Raw genomic sequence first — 21,893 nt, 5'->3', positions numbered from 1 at the left:
GTCGATGATCTTTTGTCTTGTTCCAGGGTACATGCATGAAAATGAATGCAAGTAGTTTGTTGCGGTTTAACTTGTCGTGTGACCGTATGCTTGGACCCATTTGTGGCCAGCGTTTGGTTGCCAAACCTCCCTACAATACCTCTTTCGCGCAAGTACCCAGTACCTGTGATTGTATACAATATACAATTTGAGCGCACCCGATATTATCAGTGTTGCTGGTCCTGTGCAATAACGAGAATTCCGCTCGTGATATCTGCGCTTCCGCACGTGTGTGTTTATTTCTCCAGAAGAAATGCCTTCCATAAAGCGCACACAACAATCCAGTTTCGAGATGGGGGGGGGGGGGGAAAGGATCAGTTAGCTCCGCGTAAGTAAAATTTGGCCAGAGGGCTTTTAGCCGCCAAACAGGTTACGCCCGAAACCCCAAAATTCAGGGCAAACTGGTATTTCTGCAGGGCTGTGGGGTTGACACTAAATGAAATGCGTGAGTGCGTGGGCGACTCTCGTGGGAGACACCCGGTAAAGAAGGAAAAAGAAGAAAAAGAAGGAGAACAGGCTGGAGGAGAAATAGTCGACGCGTCCGTAGACCACAGTTGATTTTTGGACTGATGGGATCTGCGCGTTTCTTTTGCACCCACCACTCTGGGATGGATTAGGGTTTGGCAGTGTGCAAATAAGGGATGCTGATCGGCCGCACGTGTGGGCTGCAAGGAGCCAATTGGGCACACTCCTGCAACGTTCCCAGACCAACTTCCCTGTTGATCGTTCGCCAAATCTCATCTCTCTCTCTCTCTCTCTCTCTCTCTCTGTTCTTCATCCCTTCTCTTCTCATCCCTTCTCACCCAACCGAGCCATGGCAGACAAAGAGGACGCACCAGTACTAGTACCAGCACCAGCACCAGCAACGGTACCAGCAACGGGCGCGCTCAGGAACAGGAGGACAACTGTCGAGGACGCAGACGACGACTCGGATGTCTCGCCCGTCGCCACCACCACCGCTACTTCAATCTCCTCTTCTGTATCTACTTCTGCGAAGAAGGGCGCCCCGCCCGCATCAAAGGATACAGAGGACGACAAGAATAAGAAGGCTGCTGCTGCTCAGGCCCGTCCTCGTCAGCGTCCACAGGCCCAGCAATCTAACCAACTCCGGAACTTTATCTTATCGCTCCTGATCGCCTCTCTCGGTGTGCTTCTCAAGTCGGTGTATGACAAGTTCATCTTCCCAAGCCGTGAGATCGCCATTGAGCAGACTATTGGGCTTCAAGGCAATTGCTACCAGATTGCCAGTACGTCATCGAATGCAGGCTAATGTCGCGCGTGTTTAGGCTTTTTTTTTTTTAAAAAAAATTGCTGGATCTAACACGTATTTTTGTCGCTCTGGTCTAGACATCCCCGGACCTGCGGATATCGAGATCAGCGATCAGGAGCAGCTGGCGTTCGTCTCTTCGGACGATCGATCTTGGGTGAAGGAAAGCAGCTTCTTCCACCGACCCAGCAAAAAGACTGCTCAGAACGGAGGCATTTACATGTTGCCATTGAACCAAAAGAACGGAACGCCAAAAGAGGTCCAGCTTCGAGCATACACATCCGATGATTTTCATCCTGCGGGCATGTCGATCTACCGCTTCCAAAACCCCGACACCAAAACCTGGACCAGCCGTGTGTTTGTGATCAACCATTCTCATAAGGGCGACATTGTCGAGATCTTTGATTATGCTCCAAAGGACAATGCCCTGACGCACGTCAAGAGCGTTCAGAGCAGCCTGTTCGTGACTCCCAAGGATATTGTTGCAATCGATAAGGAACGTTTCTATCTGACCAACCATCATGTAAGAAGTCTGAGGCGCGATATGGACTAAAAGTACAGTAGATACTGGCTCTGAATTGATTGATTGACGCTGAATTGGATGGTTCCAATAGGGTATGGACACCAAGTATGGCCGAGTTGCCGAAGACGTCGCAGGTCTTTCGCTGGGAACCGTGGTGTACTACAATGGCGAGGATTCTCGCAAGGTCCTTGAGGCTCTATCGAACCCCTATGGTACGGCTATCATGCAACTACCAAACGTGCGCACACCTGGCGGCTCTTGAAATTCCACTAAGGGTCTTCATTTTCTTGTAGGTATTGCCATTTCTCCTGATGCAACGCAGTTGTACGTGTCCTCGTTCCTGGACAAGGTTGTACATGTCTACAACGTGACGGAGGATATCAAGCAAGGCGAATTGGTCCACGATATCGATATCTGGGTTGGTAACCACGTCGACAATCTATCTGTCGACAAACATACGGGCGATATCTATGTTGCCAGCCACCCCTCGTACTCGACCTACCTCCGACATAAGCTGGGCTACGAACCCCAGGCACCCTCTCATGTTGTCAAGCTGGAGAAGCTGTCGCCAGAGAACTACATCAGTCAGGAGAGCACGCAGCCGGATCTTTACTTCTTCTCAAAGCCCGAGATCCCTCCACTGAAGTGGGAGGTCAAGGATCTGTTCTACAGCAACGGAGAGGATATTTCCGGTGAGTGCTTTGAAGGGGGTTGGTCCATCTGCTCTACTTTCAAGTCGGTGAATTAATGACGTGTTATCTAACGGACGTGTTCTTTTTTGCTTTGCCTTTTTGCAACAGCTTCAACGGTTGCCGCGTTCTGGAGCAATGATCTGATCCTGGGTTCATCCACAAGCCATCATCTCTTGCGGTGCACGCTTCGTCTGGAGCAGTAAGACTTCACGGTCTATGCGCCATGAGACATTCCCAAATCTTCCGTATATTACAATTATTACAACATGGAAAAACATATATGAATATGTCGAAATAACGAGCATTGACTACGAGCCTTACAAGGAGTGGGTTTCGGATTAAAAAAGAATGCATGCGTACCACTCTATTCGTTGCTGTGGTGGTGTGACAAAAAAACAAAAAAAAAAAAAACTGTCTAAACTTGGCCAACGATAATTAATCCAGCCATTTTCTCGAAAGTTGGACTGGACCTAGGTGAGGGAAATTCTTTTTGATCTGGCTCATCTCATTCAGAACGGCTGAGTTTCTAAAGTGAAATGACATTATTTCCGTGCCAGGGGTGCCGGTGTATACTATACAGTGCCCTGTTGGGACCTGAAAGACTGTGCCTCCCCCGCTGCAAGCCAGGGATATCGATCGGGCTTCTTTTTTTCCGATTTGTTTCATCAGACGCCCATCAAAATGTGGTCTTTTCATGTCTGTGGAAAAAAAAAAAAAAAAAAAAAAAAAGAGTTCTGCGTTCTGGACGCCAGGTCTCTAGGCACAAAGACTTATCAGACATTTTCCCTAGATACAATACCACAATATTACAATACCAGGGTGGGTCACACCCGCTATAGAAGACGATCGAGCAAGGTTGGGTCCTTGCACAAAAGCCCTGGCGCGATAGGTAGGTCGTGCAAAACACCTGTCTATGAGATAAACGAGGGTCTTTTTTCCGATTCCTCAGCTCCTCAGCCCTCCTTCATCTTTTTTTTTTTTTTTTTTTTTTTTTTTTTTTTTTTTATTCTTTTTTCTGGAGGTGACCATGGCGCTACCGAGGCTGCTGGGGGGGCAACAAAGGCCAGGAGACGCGATATCTCTACCGAGTTGAGAGTAACACTCCTTTTTAGTTTTTTTTTTTCTTTGCTTTTTCAAATTTGAACAACCATTTTATACGCGTGAAGTTTTCAAGATGAAGAAAAAAAAAGAGAAGATGATAAAAAAAAAGACAGGAAAAGAAAAGAAAAAGAAAAAGAATACGACTACGCGATGAACGCGGTTAAAACGCGACTACGCACGCGACGCATTCCAAAAGTTTTCAAAGACGGAAAAACAACGGCAGGTGGACATTAGCGGAAACTTTATTGATTTGTGGAACCTGGATCAACCACGCACGTTCCCGATCTTATCTATAGCACAAGAACCCCACCCCTCTTTTCAGCTTCACCTTGCGCCTCGTCGAAAACCCTTCTACCCACCAGCTCTCCCTCCCTCCCTCCTTTCCTTTCCTTTCCTTTCCTTTCCTTTCCTTTCCTTTCCTTGGCGCTCCGTCATTCTATTATGCTAGATGGCTTTTGCAGTTGCAGGCGTCCTTTATTTCTCGAATTGCCTCCTTGGGGGAGTATTTGAGCATGATGATGATGAATTCTTGGCAGGGAGGATTTGGCTGGCGTAATGGCTGTTGTTGTTGTTGTTTTTCTCGTCCTCAGAGGGGGAGGGGAGGGGAGTTTATGCAAGACAGCTCTGGCTATAGCCGCGCGTTTGGTGGAGAGAAACGATGATCTGGTTATTGGATGGTTACACGCACTGTTTGGAAAATTAAGGCGAGTGTTTACGAGTGACAGTCTGAGGCTCAATAGGACATCGGGTGGGTGTAGGCGCGTGCTAGGGAGGGGGACAATTGGCTCCGTAGCAAAAAGAAAGAAAGAAAGAAAGAAAGAAAAAGGTTACCGCCCCATCCAACAGCCACACGGAGGATCAAGTCTTGTGCAAATGCCAAAGCCCTACGCGGGGTTTTTGCAGATCAAGTCCTATACCGTTTCTGGGCTGTAGAACGAGCGCAGTTTTTGTTACTATTGTTGTTGCTGTTGTTATTGCTGCTGCTGCTGCTGCTGCTGCTGGTCGTTTGGTGCTCATCTCTGTCTCATTCGACAACCAGTTATCAGTGTCCTGACCTGAGTTGTCCGTCGATCCAAAGATTCGATGCTCTAGCCCACAATACCACCGCACATACCGCTATTTAATATGTGGGTCTCAGCCCCTTCCTTCGCAAAGACGCGTTTTCTATGCAGGGTGTTGTGAAAATGCCTATGTAGAGTAGGAGAAAAGGGGAGGAAAAGGTACTAGCGATGTTCATATGGTGCATAATAAGGTCAATTTATTAGAAGGTACATTTTTGAAATGACAAAGGGCTCTTCATCTGAGTCGACCTAATTGTAATAGGCTTGCACAGGGAAGCAGCGGTCAGCCGAGTTATGGAATCTTGGATCGTTGTGGTTCCCCTTGCGGACTAAATTTTCGCGGTGTGATATATATACATGTACCAAGACTTTTGATCAGGGCGGATGGTGGTGATGGATAGAATGGGGAGGAGTCAGAGACACGCCGGACAAAGCGAAGGATCCGCATAGTTGGGTGGATGGATGGGCGTAATTTTTTATTTTATTTTTTTGATGTCGCGGGTATACATTCGGGACAAAAGAAATATCGCATTGCAATATTGGGCGGGTTGCGCGGGCGTGACCATAAAAAGAAAAAACAGCCCAGCTGGAAATTGGGTGCTCTGTGCGAACCAAAAATGGGAGACGGACAGGTTCATGGGGACGGACGGAGAACAAAAAGGGCCAATGGAGAGGCACAGTAAAGCAGGGCAAAGCACCTCAATGCAAACGCAGTGAGGAGAAGGAAGAGAAGATGGTGATGGTGATGGATATAGGTATGGACACAAATGAATGGGGGGAGGGGGAGGTAGAAGAGTTACCGTTTGCACACCTATCAATTGGTTCATTTGTGGGTTGCTGAGGACGAAGGTGCAAGGTGCAAAAGTTGATTTACCATCGTCATCGTCATACCGAATGAACAAAACAAAAGAGCGCATGGGGGATGGAGAGGGAGCGAGATATGGCTAATACGGCGGACATACTCAAGTCTTCAAGATGTTGCACCATTGCCTTGGAAACAGAGAGAGAGAGAGAGAGAGAGAGAGAGTGGAGTGTCGGGGGAGGGGCAGGGGGACTAGAGCGGACCATTGAAACGGTGGTCGGTGTAGAGGGACCACCTGTTCGTCTGCATTTTGGATTCGGTGGTCTGATCCGCCCACGCACACGTTCTTGGTGCCAGCCTAGCGTGTGGACTAGTGCATCGCTGCTTCGTGGTTTTCCGGAGAGTGAAACGGGTGAGACTAGGGAGGGGTTCCTCAGGGACGGACCATTGCCGCCCTATTTATTACCCTGCCGTCCCCCGTGGCAACAAAAGGAGGTGACAAACCGACAATCTGATAGACTGGCTGACTACAGGCATGGCATGGCCAAGTGGTGTTGTCAGTTGACAGCAGGGCTGACATCGACAGGGCCGGCAAGGAAGAACGCCAGCCCTGTATGGGCTGGGCTGCATATGTGCTTTTGCTCCGCCGACGACAAGGACTAGGAAATCCGATAGTGAAAAGGGGGGGGGGGGGGACGAACGGAGCTTTGGCTTTTTAAGTGGCTGCATTCGCTTTCTTTCGCTGCGCTCGCTTTCTTCCTCTTTCGCTTCTTTCTTCTTTTTCCACTCTTTCGTTCTTTTACACTTCTCACTCTCTCCTCTGCTCTGAGCAGTCGTTCTCCCCTCCTCTCCCACTCTCGCACTCTTTACTTCCCCCCACATCCACATCCACTCCCACTCCCGCCCGCACTCCCACTCCCACTCCTCCTTACTCCCTCCCATCAGCACCCCTCCCTCCATTCACCCCCGTCCGCCCACTCTCATCGCGTGCACCCACTGAAAAAGGTATATATATATATATACATATGCCCCTGCTCACTTGCGCCCACCGCCCAGAACACACGTTCCTGACCTGGTTCCCTTCGTCCCCCTCCCCCTCCCCGCCTCGACCGCAACAACAGTCCTTTCGCCTGTTCCCGTTGCTTGTCACTCACTTCCCTCACCCCTCCTCCTCTCCTCCTCCTCCTCCTCCTCCTCCCCCTTCTTCTACGTGCCACATACATCGTCTAATTATATCGTCACTCACTCACTCACTCATTCATTCATTCACTCACTCACTCATTCACCCACTCACTCACCCACTCACTCACTCTCTCGTTCGTCTGCACACCTTCACTTTCGCAGCTGCATCCGATATCGGATTCATCAAAGACCATGGCTCCCGCCAGTCAGCCCTCATCCTCTTCAACTCCTCCGTCGTCAATACCACCGCAACACCAGCAACTACCGCTGCACCTGCTCACTTCCCCATCAGCCGATGCCCCTCTTTCGCCCACCAACAATGCTACATCCTCCTCCTCCTCCAGCATACCCTCCCTGCACTCCCGTCGACGGAGAGCTACCCTGCAAGGACAGCAGCCCTTGATCATCACCTCCCCTTCGTCCTCCACCTCAAGGAACAACCCCTTCAATGACTCCTCCGCAGCCAACAGCAACAGCAACAGCAACAGCAACAGCAACAGCAACAGCAACAGCAACAGCAACAAGAACCTGTTGATCGAGAAGCCAGAACCCACTCCCGTCGGCACCAAGTCCTCTGTCATGGAACTCGGCTCAGTCCACGATCCATCCACAGCAACAACTGCACCACCAGCTCCTATCCATTCACACTCCTTCAAAGAACAATCCCGCAGGGATTCTGAATCCTCCGATGTCTCGAAACCAATCCATCCCCAGAGCTGGTGGACCACTGTCCTCAACAAGGTCAGAGGTCGCAGAGGCGTCGTCCCCCAAAAGTCCGACCGAGTCATCCCCATCAACCCCTCCCGAACCACCCCTCTCATCCAGCCAGAAACCGGCTATCCCTATGTCTCCAATGCAGTAACAACCGCTCGCTACACCCTGTGGGATTTCTTGCCAAAGCAGCTTTATGCGCAATTCTCAAAGATCGCAAACGTCTACTTCTTGTTCGTCGCTTCCTTGCAGATGGTGCCGAGCTGGTCCCCAACAGGCCAGTACACAACCTTGGTTCCGTTGGTGGTCTTCTTGTCGATCGCAATCGCTCATGAGGGCTATGATGATTACCGGAGACATCGACAGGACAGTGGAGAGAATAACCAGAAGGCAAACGTCTTTCGGAGCTATCGTAACGCAACCAACTCGATCTCTTCGGCCGATTTCCCTCATCACGCGCCTTTGGCAACTACAGCAGCCGTGGAGGTTGAATCGTCGTCTGCAGATGTCTCGATCACGATACCATTGACACCAGCAACGACGCAGCATTCACCTGCAGCAAATCTTCCAATCTTTCAGCAAATCAAGTGGAAGGACCTGGCCGTGGGAGATATTGTAAGGGTGGATCAGAATGACTGGGTGCCTGCAGATTTGGTTCTGCTGCACTCTGGAGGACCAGAGGGCGGGTGCTATGTCGAGACTGCCGCGCTCGATGGCGAGACGAATCTCAAGCAACGACAGGCGCTCAAGGTCACGAATGACAACATCCAAACTCCCGAGGATCTCGCATCTTTCACAGGTACGCTCTCGCTTCTGCGTCTTTTTGCAATGTTGGAGGCGCGTCATTTTGTCACCCGGGGAAGGGGGGAGGGGGGAGGGGGAAAGATTATTCCCCTATACTACAACACTACACTACACTACACAGCGTTGCTGCACTGCACTCTGGTGATCCATTATGATGACAATGATTCCTTCCATGGTTTCCTTTTTTTTTCTTTTGTTGTTGTCTTTTTGTCCTTTTGCCCGGTACTGGAGGGGGGGATAAAGTTAAAGCGGATGTTTCTCCTTGGCGGGGTTGGTTATGTCATGGTTGGGTATTTGGCTCTGTTTTTGGTCATGGTCGTGTGTGGGTTGTTGACTTGCACAGAGCACACAAAAAAAGAGCAGGCTTGTCGACAGGGGGCAGCATATGGCGTTGTTGTTTGTGTCTGTGTGTTTGTGTATTGTTCGTGCGTGCATATGCGTATTCTATTACCCGACCATCCGAACGAGGGACGGGATCAACTGGCGGAAAAGGCGTCAGGTTCCGCAGGGGCAGGGCAGGAAAGCATACCCGGAAGATGAGGAGGAGATAAAAAAAAAAAAAAAAAAAAATGGCGCTAATCGAATGAATCCTAATTTCGCATATGCACGATAACTAATCATCATCATCATCGTCGGTTTTTTTCTTCTTTTTTTTTTTTTGGGTTTGGACGGAATTACGTTCTCTCGAACCCAGGTTGCGCCCATACGGAACAGCCCAACCAGGACCTGTACAACTTTGAGGGCTACATGGAACTTGGGCGGGGCAAGAACCTGCCGCGATACCCGCTCAGCATCAACCAGGTCCTCCTCCGCGGCACCATCCTCCGTAACACCCCTTACGTCTACGGCCTCGTCGTCTTCTCGGGCGAGGACACAAAGATCCGTCAGAACGGCTCAAAGAACGTGCGGACAAAGGCCCCTAGCATGCAGCGCCTGATCAACAAGGTCATCATCGTCATCTTCAGCATCGTCATCTTTTTGTCCGCACTCTGCACAGTCCTCAGCGCGGTCTGGAACAGCAAGAACACCAAGCCCGGAAGCATGGCCTGGTACCTGTCAGGCAAGGGTCCCTTCCACAGCGATACTGCTTCGGTCCTCTTTGGATACATCGTCCTCTTCAACACCATGATTCCAATCTCGCTCTATGTCACGATGGAATTGGTCAAGTTGCTGCAGGCGTACTTTATCCACCACGACATTGAGATGTATGATCCGATCTCGGACACCCCCGCAGAGGCCAGGACATCAGTCATTAACGAGGAATTGGGCCAGGTCAGCTATCTATTCTCGGACAAGACAGGAACGCTCACGGAGAACATCATGATCTTTCGCAAATTCTGCGTGGCAGGACATTCCTTCAACCATGACCTGGATCCGGAAACTATCAAGGCAGCAGCGTTGTTGGCGCAGGAGAACCAGGATGGGCTCTCATCTGACCCCACACCGGAGGGGGAAGCCACTCGTAGGCGCAACAAGTACAAGAACAAGGCTGGGAAGGTGGTCAGCAAACTGAAGCGGTCCTCGCATCGGCACAGCCGCAGGTCCAGCATAGGTTACCAGAGTCTCGGTGGGAAGGAAGTCTCGGAGATGGGGGCAGGATCATATTCGGGTACTTATCCAGAGAGCGTTCACGTAGGCAACAAACCATCCTACGCAGAGACCATCGTACCCTGCACGCCCACGTCCCAATTGATTCCCTTCTTAGAGTCAGGAGCACGCCACCCCATGACGGGCAGGATTCGGTTCTTCTTGTTGGCAATGGCTCTTTGTCACGATGCCGTCCCAGAGCTGATGGATGTGTCCGATCCGATGAGTTTCAAGTACCAGGCAGCCAGTCCGGACGAGAACGCTTTGGTCGCTGGTGCAAAGGAGCTTGGCTACGTCTTTGTGGACCGCAGCCGTGGCGGAATCCGTGTGTGCAGCCTGCGAGAGTCCCCGAATGAGGCGACAAAGGAGGAGTTTTATGAAATCCTCAACGTCATCGAGTTCTCGAGTAAGCGGAAGCGTATGTCGGTCATCTACCGGATGCCGGATGGACAGATCTGTTTGTTCACAAAGGGGGCGGATTCAATCATTTTGGAGCGCGTGCGGGATCCTCAGACGGGATTCAATGATTTCCAAGCCCTGGAATCGCCCATGCCGTTCACGCCGGATTCGGTTCATGGATATAACGGTGCCGATCCTTTGGAGAGCTTGGAATACTCGAAATCGGGAAAGAGTCGCAAGTATGCCCTGGACAGGTCCTCGACCTCGGGCACGGGCATCGGTGTTGGCGGTGGGGCTATGCGAAAGGGCTATGATCGTCAGGATACCATGGATTCGATGAAGGATGAATTTGGTATGGTTGCGGATGGTAACGACCCATCTTTGGCCGAGGAGGACGATACGGGCGCCTACTTTTTCGGTCAGACCCCAGGATGGACACAGTCAGAGATGTGGGAGTATCAACAGACGATGGATCATATTCAAGAGTATGCGACCACAGGATTGAGGACTTTGCTTTACGGACACCGATTCCTGTCCAAGGAGGAGTATAGCGATTGGTCAAAGCAGTACGCCGCCGCTCAGAGTGCTATCGAAGGTCGACAGGAGAAACTGGAGCAGGTAGCAGAGTTGTTGGAGCAGAATCTGGATATGACCGGTGCAACCGCTATTGAGGACAAGTTGCAGGTGGGCGTGCCGGAGACGATTGATAAGCTGCGGAGGGCTGGTATTCGACTGTGGATGTTGACAGGGGACAAGCGCGAGACCGCCATCAACATCGGATACTCGTGCCGTTTGATCAAGGATTACTCTTCGACCATCATCCTGGACGTCCCGACTCAGGCGCAGGCTCACAGGGCGCTGAACAAGGCGATGAAGGATGTGAACAAGGGCAAGTCCCGCCATGTGGTGGTAGTGATCGACGGAGCGACTCTGGGAATTGTAGAGCAGTCGACAGAGTTGATGGCACTCTTTGTGGAGCTGGGCATCCGAGCGGATTCAGTGATCTGCTGCAGAGTCAGTCCTGCGCAGAAGGCAATCGTGGTCAAGACGGTCCGGGCTCGATGCAAACACGCGGTGACGCTCGCGATCGGCGATGGAGCGAACGATATTGCGATGATCCAGGAGGCCAACGTCGGAATCGGTATCACAGGCAAGGAGGGTCTGCAAGCGGCTCGGTCGAGTGATTATTCGATCGCACAGTTCCGGTTCCTGGAGCGGCTTCTGTTTGTCCACGGGCGGTGGTCGTATGTCCGAGTGTCAAAGTTTGTGCTGGGAACATTTTACAAGTGCGCGACCTTCTACCTGACACAGGGACTGTTCCAGATCTTTACAGGATTCTCGGGCACGTCGTTGTATGAGCAATGGACGCTTTCGTTCTACAACACGCTGTTCTCGTCGTTACCGGTGATGGTGGTTGGAATGTTTGAGCAGGATCTGAAGGCGTCGACGCTGTTGCTGGTCCCGGAGCTGTATACGTTCGGACAGCGGAACAGTGGGTTCTCGTTGATGACGTACTCGACCTGGATGGCGGCAGCGGTGTATCAGGCGATTGCGGCGTTGATGGTGCCGCTGTGGATTGCGGGCGCGATTGGCAAGTTTGGGGTCGAGCCCGATGATGAGGCGTTGTTCCCGATGGGTCTGGGAGTGTACACGACGATTGTGTTGGTCGTGACCTTCAAGATCGCGTACCTGGAGACACACAACTGGTCGGTCATGACGCATGTCACTTCGTTCCTGACGATCTTGGCCTGGTTCGGATACAATACCGTGTACTCGTTCTTTTACCCGATCCGAACGGCGGGATACCATGTCCGCGGAGTCTTTCAGACCCTGGCGGGTCACCTGCCGTTCTGGCTGACGATCATTGTTGCGTTTATGATTGCGATTATGCCGAATATCATGGCCAAGATCCTGAAGGCCCAGATGTTCCCGTCGGATGTGGATCTGTACCAGGAATTGGAGAAGGACCCCGAGGCGGTGCAGCGGTGGAAGGAATGGGAGGTCGAGCTCGGAAAGCAAGGAGCAGAGGCCGAGGGAGTGACGGGATCGAAGATCCAGAGGCGCCTTTCGATTGCAGCGAGTATCGTGTCGAGAAACTCGAGTCGCCATACGCCGAGTATGTCGAGTCGTCGTGGTCGATCCAAGAATCAAAGTGATCGAGCCTCGGCGCTGGGTAGCAGACGTCAATCGTATGAGGTCGCGAGGGAGGATGGATTCGGAGAGGCGCAGGATCGTGTGGGGGAGCTCTGGACTGCAACGGGGGCCGGAGGAACTCCACTACGTAGGGCGAACACTGCGAGCCCATTGTCGAGGGAACAGTTGCAGCAGCAGAGGTCATTGTCGTCGTCCGGGCCATGGTCGGCCACGCAGCCAAACTTCCCGAGATCGACGCCGTTTAGGGAGTCGAGGAGTCGGGGTGTGAGTCCTGTAGGAAGGGGCAGACTGAGAAGGGCGTCTTCCGCGGGCAATCCGGTTGAGCATTCGAATGGTGGTGGTGCACCATTGGTGGAGTACCATGCAATGGACCAGCACCAGCACTAGCACCGGTATGGGCATAGCCGATGAGGACAAGTAGGGGCAGAAGTAGAAGGAGGAGGAGGAGGAGCATGTGAATATCCCAAAAATTTGTTGAACTTGTACTATTAGCGTGGCATTTTTTTTCCTAAAATAAATCGTCTTGTTTTTTCCCAATGACTTTTTTTTTTTTTTTTTTTTTTTTTTTTTTTTTTTTTTTTGATTGATGGTAGGTGGTGGTATTATTATGTTTATTCTTGTGCATAGCAGTAATCTTGGAATAAACGTATCAAGAGCTGCAAGATAGATCATGATCGCCGTGGACTCTGACTGCGACTACGACTCCTGCGACGTGAATAGGGCGAAGAACTGCGTCGTCGAGACGAGTAGGGCGAAGGACTCCGTCGTCGACGAGAGGATCCGTAATGCCGTTCCCTACTGCTGCTGCGACGTCTGTCACGATCCCTGTCCATGTTCCTGCTCCTATCCCTGTCTCGGCTGTCATCTCTCCTCCGTTCCCTCGAGTCTCTCTTCCTGTCTCTGTCGTCGCGGTATGAGGATGAGCGGTATCGGTCCGGTGATCTGGACCTGGATCGAGAGTGGGAGTCGCGGCGGTGATGAGGGCGGTAAGAACGAGATGTCGAGACTGGGGAACGAGAACGAGATCTCGATTTATGGGATGAGGATGACGGTAATACTGGAGGTGATGTTGAGGGCTGAGCAGAAGTTGTGTCTTTTTGAGTCTTTGTTTCCGAGTGAGGTTCTGGCGACTTCATAATTTCGTCCGCATTGTTTGTACTGTTGCTTTTGGAATCGCGCATGTCTAGATCTATCTTGCTCGAGTCCGATTCCCGGATGAGTTGACCTTTGCTCTTCTCTTTGTCCTTGTCCTTGTCCTTGTTCTGATCCTGGTCTTCAGTCGTGGCGGCGGCTTTCTTTTCCTTCTTAGCCTTTTTGGCTGCACGTTTGAGTTCTCGGCGAGCTTTGCGTTCAGCCTTGGATTCTTTAGATCCGTCACCGTTATCCTGATCCTTTTCGGATTTCTTTTTGGGTTTCTTGTTCTTTTTACGGCGTTTCTTGAGGAGGTAGTCACGCATGGGATCGTCAATGTCGATCCCGGTGTTGTCAAAGGCGTCCGAGTCGCTTGAGGATTCATCTTCTGACCCGGAATCTATGGAGTAGTAAGGGTACGAAATAAGGAAAAGAAGAAAGGGAAGTTGGTCCGTAAAAAAATCATCGAGGTTGAAATTGCGACGAACACGGTGAGAATCAAGTGTCTTTGGTGGAGAGGCAGAGTGTTTTTTTTTTTTTTTTTTTTTTACCTCCGATCGGTTTGGGAGCAACGTTGTTGACCGTATCCTCGTCCGGTTCGACCTCGTTTCCGTCGGCGTCAAAGACTTTGGGGACCTTGTAATTCTGTACATGGTCAACTCGGATCACCCTTCCGCCTATCTACAATAAAAAAGTAGTGCAGCTGTGATGAGTACCAATGCCACATAGACACAGCGGATAATCCTTTCGTCATACATTCAGGCATGAAATAGAAGAAGAAGAAAAAGAGTTTACCTTGGATCCATTCATGTTATCGACTGCGAGGATGGTGGACCTCTGATCGACATATTTCAAAAAGGCATAACCCTTGGACTTTCCAGATTCCTTATCACGAACGAGATTAATACCGGCGATCTCTCCAAACTGCGAGAGCACACAGACGATATCACCCTCCGTGAGGTTGTAGGGGAGTCCGCCGACAAAGACGTGGGCGGAGTCTTTGTATTGCTCATGCCAGGATCCAGAAGTTGAGATCGATAGACTGGCTTCTCGCTCGTTCAGTCGTTTGATCTCCTTGACGACGCTGGTAGCGAGAATGCAATGGGTGACACACAGAGGAGGGAGAAAAAGAGGAGATTCCTGTTAATGGACTGAGTAGACAAGAATGCAAGAGTGCGATGAGGTTTGATGGGTGAAGGAAGCACTTACTTCATGGTTGATGGTGATCAGGAAGAAAGGTGTGAGAAAGAGAGAAAGAGCACCATTCAAGACGCTCAGCCCGCCTCTATCTTTTTCTAGGCAGTTGTATCACGTGGAGCATTCCCCCGACAACCTAGTTCTCGCGCCCTCTGCTCTTCCCTCCACTACCCTCCTCGTCATCCCCCACTTCCTCGTAGGTAGTCAGGGACTGGTTAAGAGGAGTCAACATGTTCTCCAAACCAAGCGACGCGTTTTGAACGCGTTTCCAGACCCCCCGTTCAATAACAAAGAGCGCGCCTTTTGGCCTCTCAACTGCCCACGCTACCGTGATCTTTTACTCGGGCCTGGATCGAACACTGGGCCACTGGACGCGTGTTACCCGCTTCTGAGCCGCCAATATAACAGGATGTAAATGTCTCAAGCCCGCAACCAAGAGCCAATGGAGCTAGGGAGCCTCAGGATGTCGGGCGAGAGCAATTGACAACATTAGAAACCCCCCCCCTCCCCCTCCCTCCCTCCCTCCCTGACGATCCACCAAAGCTATCGGTATCGAAAGCAGCGAACAAGAGCACGCAATCGAGCAGTTGGAATGGGGTACATCACTACTCTAGTCAATTGCAAGCACTAGACGTGCAGCCAAGAGGCGCCATTGGCAACCATGTTTCTAGAAGAGCGCGTGAGGAAACATGCATCAAGAAGTACGGGTAGGGCCTTGTTATTAAAAAAAGGGCGTTCGAGATTCATGACCGGCGAGGAAGAGAAAAGGAATATTTATGAAGAGATGCTTTAACAAGCGAATTATATGATGGAGGAGGAGGAGGAGGGGTGTGTGGGGGATGATGCTGCCCGTGCAACTATCTGTAGCGCGCGGGATTCAAAAATGATTCAATTCTTCCATCCCTACGGATCCTCCTCGTTTCTGAGATATCTATGTGGCTCCATCATCGCTGTCAATAAACAGAAGGCATACTTTCAAGATTGGTCCCTTACAACACAAGGATGTCGGTATAGTCGTAAAATGCAACAATATATTAATCGAGCGTGTTTCCGGGCAGCTACAGCTTGGACCCTGAACCAGACCGGTCTCGCTCCTCTGCTTTCCGTTGCTGAACCAGCCTTCTCAGTCTACGGTCTTCGATCTTATCGGCCTTCTTTTGCTGCCGTCGACTGACAGAGTCTTCGATGTCCCGGGTCAGAAATGCCTCCAGTGATGCGGGGTCGATATCGTCCAAGGTGTGCCTGCCCAACTTGCCTAGCCGATACTGCTTGACCAGGAACTGGGCTGCCATGGTCAGGTTGTATTCTCCACCCTTTTTAAGTGCGCCAATGTACTTTGCGACCTGCGGAAGGAATTCTTGGATGTTGTCCGTTGGTTCCTTGATGTTGTACAGTTCTACATATCTGATTGATTTTTGGAAAAATAAAATAAAATAAAATAAAAAAAATAAGCGTCAGCGTTAGAAATCGTTGCTGGGAAGAAGATCATATGCCGTTTGATCCACCTACATAAACAGTGCGACATATTACCTATAGTCCTGCGCCTGGTTTAGCTGGAAGAGCAGATAATCTGCAATAACTTCCTCGTCCGAGAGATGATCGGAGATCGCGCCAGTAAGTGCGACCTTGATAGCCGATATGGGATCTGCAATATGCGGGATCATAACGCCGGGTGTGTCGATGAGATAAACCTTTGGCGAATCCAAAACTTTGATTGTGCCAGCGACCGTCCTGGTGATTCCTGGAATGGCTCCCGTCGGTGCAGCTTTCCCCTTCCTGACACCTATCCTCCTCAGAGAATTGATCAGGGATGATTTTCCAACGTTCGGCATGCCGACGACCATGACTGTGGTCGTCAGTTCTTTCTCAGACGCCGTTCCTGAAACCTTTGCCTTTTCTGTAGTCAATGGTGAATAAAATGAACGATATTGGGGCGTCAGTCAGCTCCTTGAAGTCCTCATACTAAAAACAAATCGCAATTTGGTGAACAGCGAGCGCGATGGCGAATAGACGTACTGGCGAGATATTTCATGATCCCTTTGATATTCACATCCTCGTTTGCGTTTGTGAACACAACATCCTGTCCCTTGAACTCCTTGAGTGCCTTTGTAACGGCCTATTGTGAAGGCGAGAAAAGGCATGAATAAGCAAAGTTCAATTGTACGGACGCATTGCAGACAAAAAGCAATTGATCCAATGTCTGTTGCCTTACTGCTTCCGTGTCTGGATGGGCTAGATCAGCCTTGTTGTAGACAATAAGGCGGTCCTTTCGCTGAGCAATAGGCTCGAACTTGTGGTTGATGGACGATAGAGGGATGTGTTGTCGACAATAATTATAAATAGAGATAGATCAAGAAAGAAATAGACAAGAGACATGGCATTGACATTGGCAGAGTTAAGGATAATAGCAGTTTTTTTTTTTTTTTTTTTTTTTTCTTTTGGTTGAAAGATGATATGCAGCTGGCATTCGGATCAAGCACACACTGAACACAGCGCAAAAAAAAAAAAAAATAAGGAGCACGAGCTTGATATCCTTGCATCGCGCACTTCGATGATCACTTGAACGGCATTCAGTTTCTCGGTGATCAGCCGCAGTCCCTTAGCCATGTGTCCCGGGAACCAGTTGATGATCTTGTCATAGACAAACGCACGCCGCACATTCAGAGGATTCATTACGGGTCCAAGGTTGAGTTGTGTAGTGCCTGAAGTGTGCTTCTAAGAAAGTGCCTTTGATCTTAGTCCCCTGTGAACATTACCGACAGTCACTGGGCGCACAGAGCGCTTCGGAAACAGGTATGAATTCGGAAAGTTCCCCGCGGTCGCTATCTTCTGTCACCTCTTCTTTCCGCTTTTTTACTTTCCCACTCGAAAAAGAAAAAGAAAAAGAAAAAAAAACACCATGTCTAGCAACCAACAGCTCGATACAAGTGCCACTGTCACTATCCCTGTTATCGACTTCAGCTTGTTCACCTCGGACCCTGCGGAGTGCGCACGTCAGGTCGGCGAAGCCAGTCAGCACATTGGCTTCTTTTATCTCAAGAACCATGGCATCCCTCAGGACCTTATCGACCGTATGTTCGAGTGCAGCGAGCGCTTCTTCCAGCGGCCCCTCCAGAACAAGAGTCAGTATCTCATTGGCCCTGGCAATATTGGATACACTCCCATAAAATCCGAGACGTACGTTCAAACGATTGCAGAGGCTACGGGCCTGTTGAACAGCTATACTTTATCCGAGCGAGCAGTGGTATAACTGATACTACGTTGCCTATCAATGTGCTCGCTTATAGTCTAGATCCCGAGCATCAGACCATGGGCGACTTGAAAGAGTGAGTGGCAGGATATTTGTGTTTGGCGGCAAAAGCACGCTATTTGACGTTATCTAATTCTTGGACTTCGATAGAGCGTATAATATTCGCAAGTACTCTATCAAAGACGACTCAACGAATTACTTTGTTCAGGGCAACAAGGCTGAGCAGGAAGACCTCGGTGTTTTCTACAAGGTAAAGAGTATCCGTGTTCTCTCTTATATTCAGTGTATGATGGACTTGCAAAAAGGGCCTTTGGTATATTCATCTTTTCTTGACGTTTAACAATAGGACCTTCATCGTTTGTCGAGGGACATCATGCAGTGCTTTGCAATTGCACTCCAGGTGCCTGAGACATCCGGTGGTCGGCATTACTTTGATAAGAGCCACGAATGGGATGCGGACTCAGGCACCACGCTGAGGTTCCTTCACTATCCTAAGCAATCTGGTGACCCCAACACACCCCTGGCAGGAAGGTGAGGGTTAGCAACGTCATACTTTACTCATTACTTCCAATGAATATGATACTGACTGGGGTCCGATGCCACAACTTCATATGCTAGCCATACCGACTACGGGTCCATCACGCTCCTGATGCAAAAGGATATCGCCGGTCTCGAAGTCCAGGCATCGCGTGTGCACAAGGATGTGCCCTGGGTAGCTGCGCCTGTAATCCCCAACACTATCTTGGTCAACATCGCGGACCACCTCCAGATGTGGACTAATGGCCTGCTCAAGTCGACGATGCACCGCGTCATGTACAACCCTCAGCAGCAGCACCACTCTCGCTACTCGATCGCCTGTTTCATCCACGCGAACGATGATACTCGACTTGACCCTATCCCCTCACCGTTGATCACGCAGGAGATGAGGGCTGATGCTGTGGAATTCGAAGAGGGACGAAACATGACCGCTGGAGAGTACCTCGATTGGAGACTGGCCCGATCGTATAACTACGACCATCACTTGGAGGATGCCTAAGACCACACGCATGCTGAGAACACATAAGCGCGCTCCTAAATAAAGAAACAGCTCGCTATTCAGTGGGCGAAGCACAGCACGAAACCTTATTATTTAGGGGCATTTACCTCTACTCTCGTCTCATTCATTCCATTTGCATGGCATGCCAAGATGGCATTGATCTCGATCCTCGACATCTCGTTTATTCTGGATACCATCGTAGCCGATCTCTCACTTTCTGACCAAAGGAACTGCGCGCGCGTTTGCAGAGCGTAGCATGGAACCTTCACGCCTATCCTCTGGAAGGAAACGCAGTCGTTCCGGGCCAATAACAAGTGCTGAGGACTTTGGGTTTGAACAAAAGGCTCGAGCCTCTGGGGCAGCTTTGTCAATTGGTGACCGTGAAACTGGGCGGCCGCCTGAGCTACTTCGCACGCGATGAGGTTGAGTGGATGTTGGATTATTGGCCTCGGCTGATGGAACTGTGGCAGGATTATGGCTATACGTGGTCCTCAGAGATTTACCGCGGGTATGAGTCGAAAACCTGGTTAAGCGAGATTAGGAAGCGGTGGCCTACACTGCAGATTGTCACTCATATGACGAGGTGACCTGTTTGTTGTATCTGCAGTAAACAACAGGAAATGTATTGATTGAAAAAAAAAAAAAAATTGCCCCTGGATCCACCGCGGTTGCTGCGTTATATATACATAGCCTAGCTGAATAGCTCCATTGGTTTGTTTTCTTTTGTTTTTTGTTTTTTTACAGTTTTTAATGCTTTTTTTTTTCTCTTTTCTTTTTCCTTTTTCTTCCTGTGCTTTCAAGATTGGTGGTATACATGCTTAGTTGATATCTAAATAGAGATGGTTGTTAAAAAGTTGACATAACAAATGTGACATAAAAGAGAATGCGCAGACTATGCGTGACGCTTTGGCGCGATAATACTGGTTCGTTGCCTTCCCCCTCCATTGGCGGGTATTCCGGGTGCGGTCGTGATCGAGCTGACATAGGATGCGCGGACAGAGTATGGTCTCGTACTTTGATTGCTTTCCGGAAATAAAGGCTGTTGTTGCTGCAGCTGTTGCTGTTGCTGTTGTTGCGAAAGCTGCGAGTATGGTGGTGGCTGCAACAGCTGGGTAGTATTGCCGTTATCGTATCCGTACTCTTGGCCGTACTGGGCCAATCCCGATCCAGGCCCATGATTTGACGAGGCCATGCCCACGAAGTTGGAGTTGAGGTCCTGGATCTTGTCCTTCTTTATCATTTCGACCTGACTGAACGAGAGCTGATCGGGCCTTGGTGAGTGCTTTGGGAGATTGTCGACCATCTTTTCCAGTTTCTCCTGTCTCTTGACATAGGCCTCCAGACCGATACCCGAAAAGACGACGCCGATCATGAGCCATTGACTGATGTTGAGTTTATGGCCATATGCAAAGATGGAGAGGAGGATGGTGAAGAGCTTTCGAGTGACGGTGACGGTGACCAAGGAGAGGGAGCCAAATTGCTCGAGGGTATAAAAAATGAAGCACTGCCCGAGTGCTCCGCAGAAGCAAAAGAGGGCGATATCCTTGATGACGGCTGGGTGGGAATGGCAAAACGCCAGCGCATTGCCGAGCTCAGAGTTGAAGGGGTTGAAGAGCCAGAGGGCCATGAACATGGCCATGAACAGGTTCATGAAGCACATCATCTGCTGGCCTGTGACCTTGAAGGTGTGAAAGATCTGGTCCTGAGTCGAGTTGGTGATGCCGTCGATGGTCAGGTTGATGATGACGAGGAACATGCCGTAGAGCGAGCTTTCGACAGCGTCCTTCTTACCGTGTGCATGGTCGTCAAAGGGTGCGAGGAGCATGAATCCGGCGACTCCACAGGTGATCAGGGCAACGCAGGCATATTTGTAGGTGGGAAATTTGCGGCGGTAGAGCAGGATGTTCATGAGCATGACCGGCACGAGCTTGCAGGACTTTGTGAGGATCATGGTCGGGTAATCGATGTGTCTGAGGGCCGCGTAGGAGAAGGGAGAGGCACTCGCGTTGAAGAAGGCGACCTGGAAGTATTTACCGAGCAACATCCTGGATGGCATCTCCAATGGTTTTCCCTGTAGTTTGAGGTAGAGGAATGCGATGGCGGAGGCGGTGATGGCCTGGGCCATGTTGAGGAAGATGAAGTAGTTGAACTGCTCGCCCTCCTCTCCGTAGGGTGTTGTCGAGACCTTTTCCTGAAGCAAGCCCCATGTTAGGAAGCAACTGTAGATGCTATATACGAAGAGTGTGGTGGAGAAGGAGAAGGAGGAGTTTGTTAGAGAAATAGGCTCGCGGGTGGGGATGTGTATGGATACATCTGGCGCCCTGGATAGGAGGGGCAGGGACACGAGGGCCACGTCTTTGGTGATCCTGGCCCTGATTCAGGGACAGGATATGTAAGGTTAAACAGAGCGTATGATAGTTTACCCAGCTACACAGACGGCTAGTTTTAGCATCCTCTACTGGGCAAGTTGGGGGAGGGGGGTGGGGTTGTGATGGAGGGTGGCTGGGGAAGGGCGAGAGGAGGATGAGGGCAAGAGGGGAGATGGAGCAGGATGGAGGAGGAAGAAGGGATGGGATGGGATGGGATGGGATGAAGAAGAGAGAGGGAGGGAATTAGACCAAACCGTTTCTGTTGCTGTCCAACTCCCCGTTTGAGTTTAGAGGGAAAAAAGCGATCGAATCAGAGGCCGCTCCCGGGATTCATGGCCTTATTTTGTTATTTTGTGCAGCTGTCCAGCAAACACACATCCATCCCATCCCTCCTCCCCAATAAGCCAATATCTCATATACACTTTACACTTACATGTGCATGCACCGTACATGTCTAGTCTAGCACAACATCCGTCTCCAGTGTGAGTGCAGACTATTATTGCGGCGAATGAAGCAAGAGCAACCAATCCGCTGCTTTATTCTCGTTCTCTTCCTCTTCCTCTCCCTGTGCTCACTCATTTCTCATTT

At 50.4% G+C, this 21,893-nt stretch overlaps 7 protein-coding genes across 7 annotated transcripts; 4 read left to right on the top strand and 3 right to left on the bottom strand.

The window, feature by feature from the left end:
- Nucleotides 1-805: 805 nt before the first annotated feature.
- On the top strand, nucleotides 806-2,917 carry BC939DRAFT_530280 (uncharacterized protein). Its single transcript, XM_051561565.1, has 5 exons — nucleotides 806-1,286; nucleotides 1,387-1,829; nucleotides 1,921-2,041; nucleotides 2,123-2,521; nucleotides 2,630-2,917. Exons 1-5 carry the CDS (start codon nucleotides 854-856, stop codon nucleotides 2,722-2,724), a joined length of 1,491 nt encoding a protein of 496 aa, XP_051410478.1. The 5' UTR covers nucleotides 806-853; the 3' UTR covers nucleotides 2,725-2,917.
- Nucleotides 2,918-4,564: 1,647 nt separating this feature from the next.
- On the top strand, nucleotides 4,565-6,170 carry BC939DRAFT_456619 (uncharacterized protein). Its single transcript, XM_051556358.1, has one exon. It carries the CDS (start codon nucleotides 5,606-5,608, stop codon nucleotides 6,146-6,148), a length of 543 nt encoding a protein of 180 aa, XP_051410477.1. The 5' UTR covers nucleotides 4,565-5,605; the 3' UTR covers nucleotides 6,149-6,170.
- Nucleotides 6,171-6,708: 538 nt separating this feature from the next.
- On the top strand, nucleotides 6,709-12,860 carry BC939DRAFT_213489 (uncharacterized protein). The gene is made up of 2 exons (XM_051550724.1): nucleotides 6,709-8,177; nucleotides 8,877-12,860. The coding sequence occupies exons 1-2, from the start codon at nucleotides 6,860-6,862 to the stop codon at nucleotides 12,707-12,709; spliced, it is 5,151 nt and encodes a 1,716-aa protein (XP_051410476.1). The 5' UTR covers nucleotides 6,709-6,859; the 3' UTR covers nucleotides 12,710-12,860.
- Nucleotides 12,861-12,903: 43 nt separating this feature from the next.
- On the bottom strand, nucleotides 12,904-14,706 carry BC939DRAFT_213474 (uncharacterized protein). Its single transcript, XM_051550723.1, has 4 exons — nucleotides 14,663-14,706; nucleotides 14,249-14,537; nucleotides 14,005-14,134; nucleotides 12,904-13,853 (listed from the first exon to the last, which is right to left on the bottom strand). Exons 1-4 carry the CDS (start codon nucleotides 14,665-14,667, stop codon nucleotides 12,991-12,993), a joined length of 1,287 nt encoding a protein of 428 aa, XP_051410475.1. The 5' UTR covers nucleotides 14,668-14,706; the 3' UTR covers nucleotides 12,904-12,990.
- Nucleotides 14,707-15,405: 699 nt separating this feature from the next.
- BC939DRAFT_456612 (P-loop containing nucleoside triphosphate hydrolase protein) lies at nucleotides 15,406-17,427 on the bottom strand. Its single transcript, XM_051556357.1, has 5 exons — nucleotides 17,183-17,427; nucleotides 16,863-16,967; nucleotides 16,667-16,766; nucleotides 16,181-16,547; nucleotides 15,406-16,054 (listed from the first exon to the last, which is right to left on the bottom strand). The coding sequence occupies exons 1-5, from the start codon at nucleotides 17,321-17,323 to the stop codon at nucleotides 15,709-15,711; spliced, it is 1,059 nt and encodes a 352-aa protein (XP_051410474.1). The 5' UTR covers nucleotides 17,324-17,427; the 3' UTR covers nucleotides 15,406-15,708.
- Nucleotides 17,428-17,485: 58 nt separating this feature from the next.
- BC939DRAFT_456610 (uncharacterized protein) lies at nucleotides 17,486-19,057 on the top strand. Its single transcript, XM_051556356.1, has 5 exons — nucleotides 17,486-17,827; nucleotides 17,938-17,976; nucleotides 18,051-18,150; nucleotides 18,247-18,431; nucleotides 18,519-19,057. Exons 1-5 carry the CDS (start codon nucleotides 17,550-17,552, stop codon nucleotides 18,934-18,936), a joined length of 1,020 nt encoding a protein of 339 aa, XP_051410473.1. The 5' UTR covers nucleotides 17,486-17,549; the 3' UTR covers nucleotides 18,937-19,057.
- A 629-nt stretch (nucleotides 19,058-19,686) lies between these two features.
- On the bottom strand, nucleotides 19,687-21,531 carry BC939DRAFT_456607 (UAA transporter family-domain-containing protein). The gene is made up of 2 exons (XM_051556355.1): nucleotides 21,360-21,531; nucleotides 19,687-21,164 (listed from the first exon to the last, which is right to left on the bottom strand). Exons 1-2 carry the CDS (start codon nucleotides 21,386-21,388, stop codon nucleotides 19,829-19,831), a joined length of 1,365 nt encoding a protein of 454 aa, XP_051410472.1. The 5' UTR covers nucleotides 21,389-21,531; the 3' UTR covers nucleotides 19,687-19,828.
- Nucleotides 21,532-21,893: the final 362 nt, after the last annotated feature.

This window comes from Gamsiella multidivaricata (genome assembly GCF_025024155.1).
Source record: "Gamsiella multidivaricata strain RSA 2152 chromosome Unknown BC939scaffold_48, whole genome shotgun sequence".
Lineage (NCBI taxonomy): Eukaryota > Fungi > Mortierellomycota > Mortierellomycetes > Mortierellales > Mortierellaceae > Gamsiella > Gamsiella multidivaricata.
The sequence above is the reverse complement of the archived record's forward strand: the minus strand, read 5'-3'. Positions and strand labels throughout refer to the sequence as shown.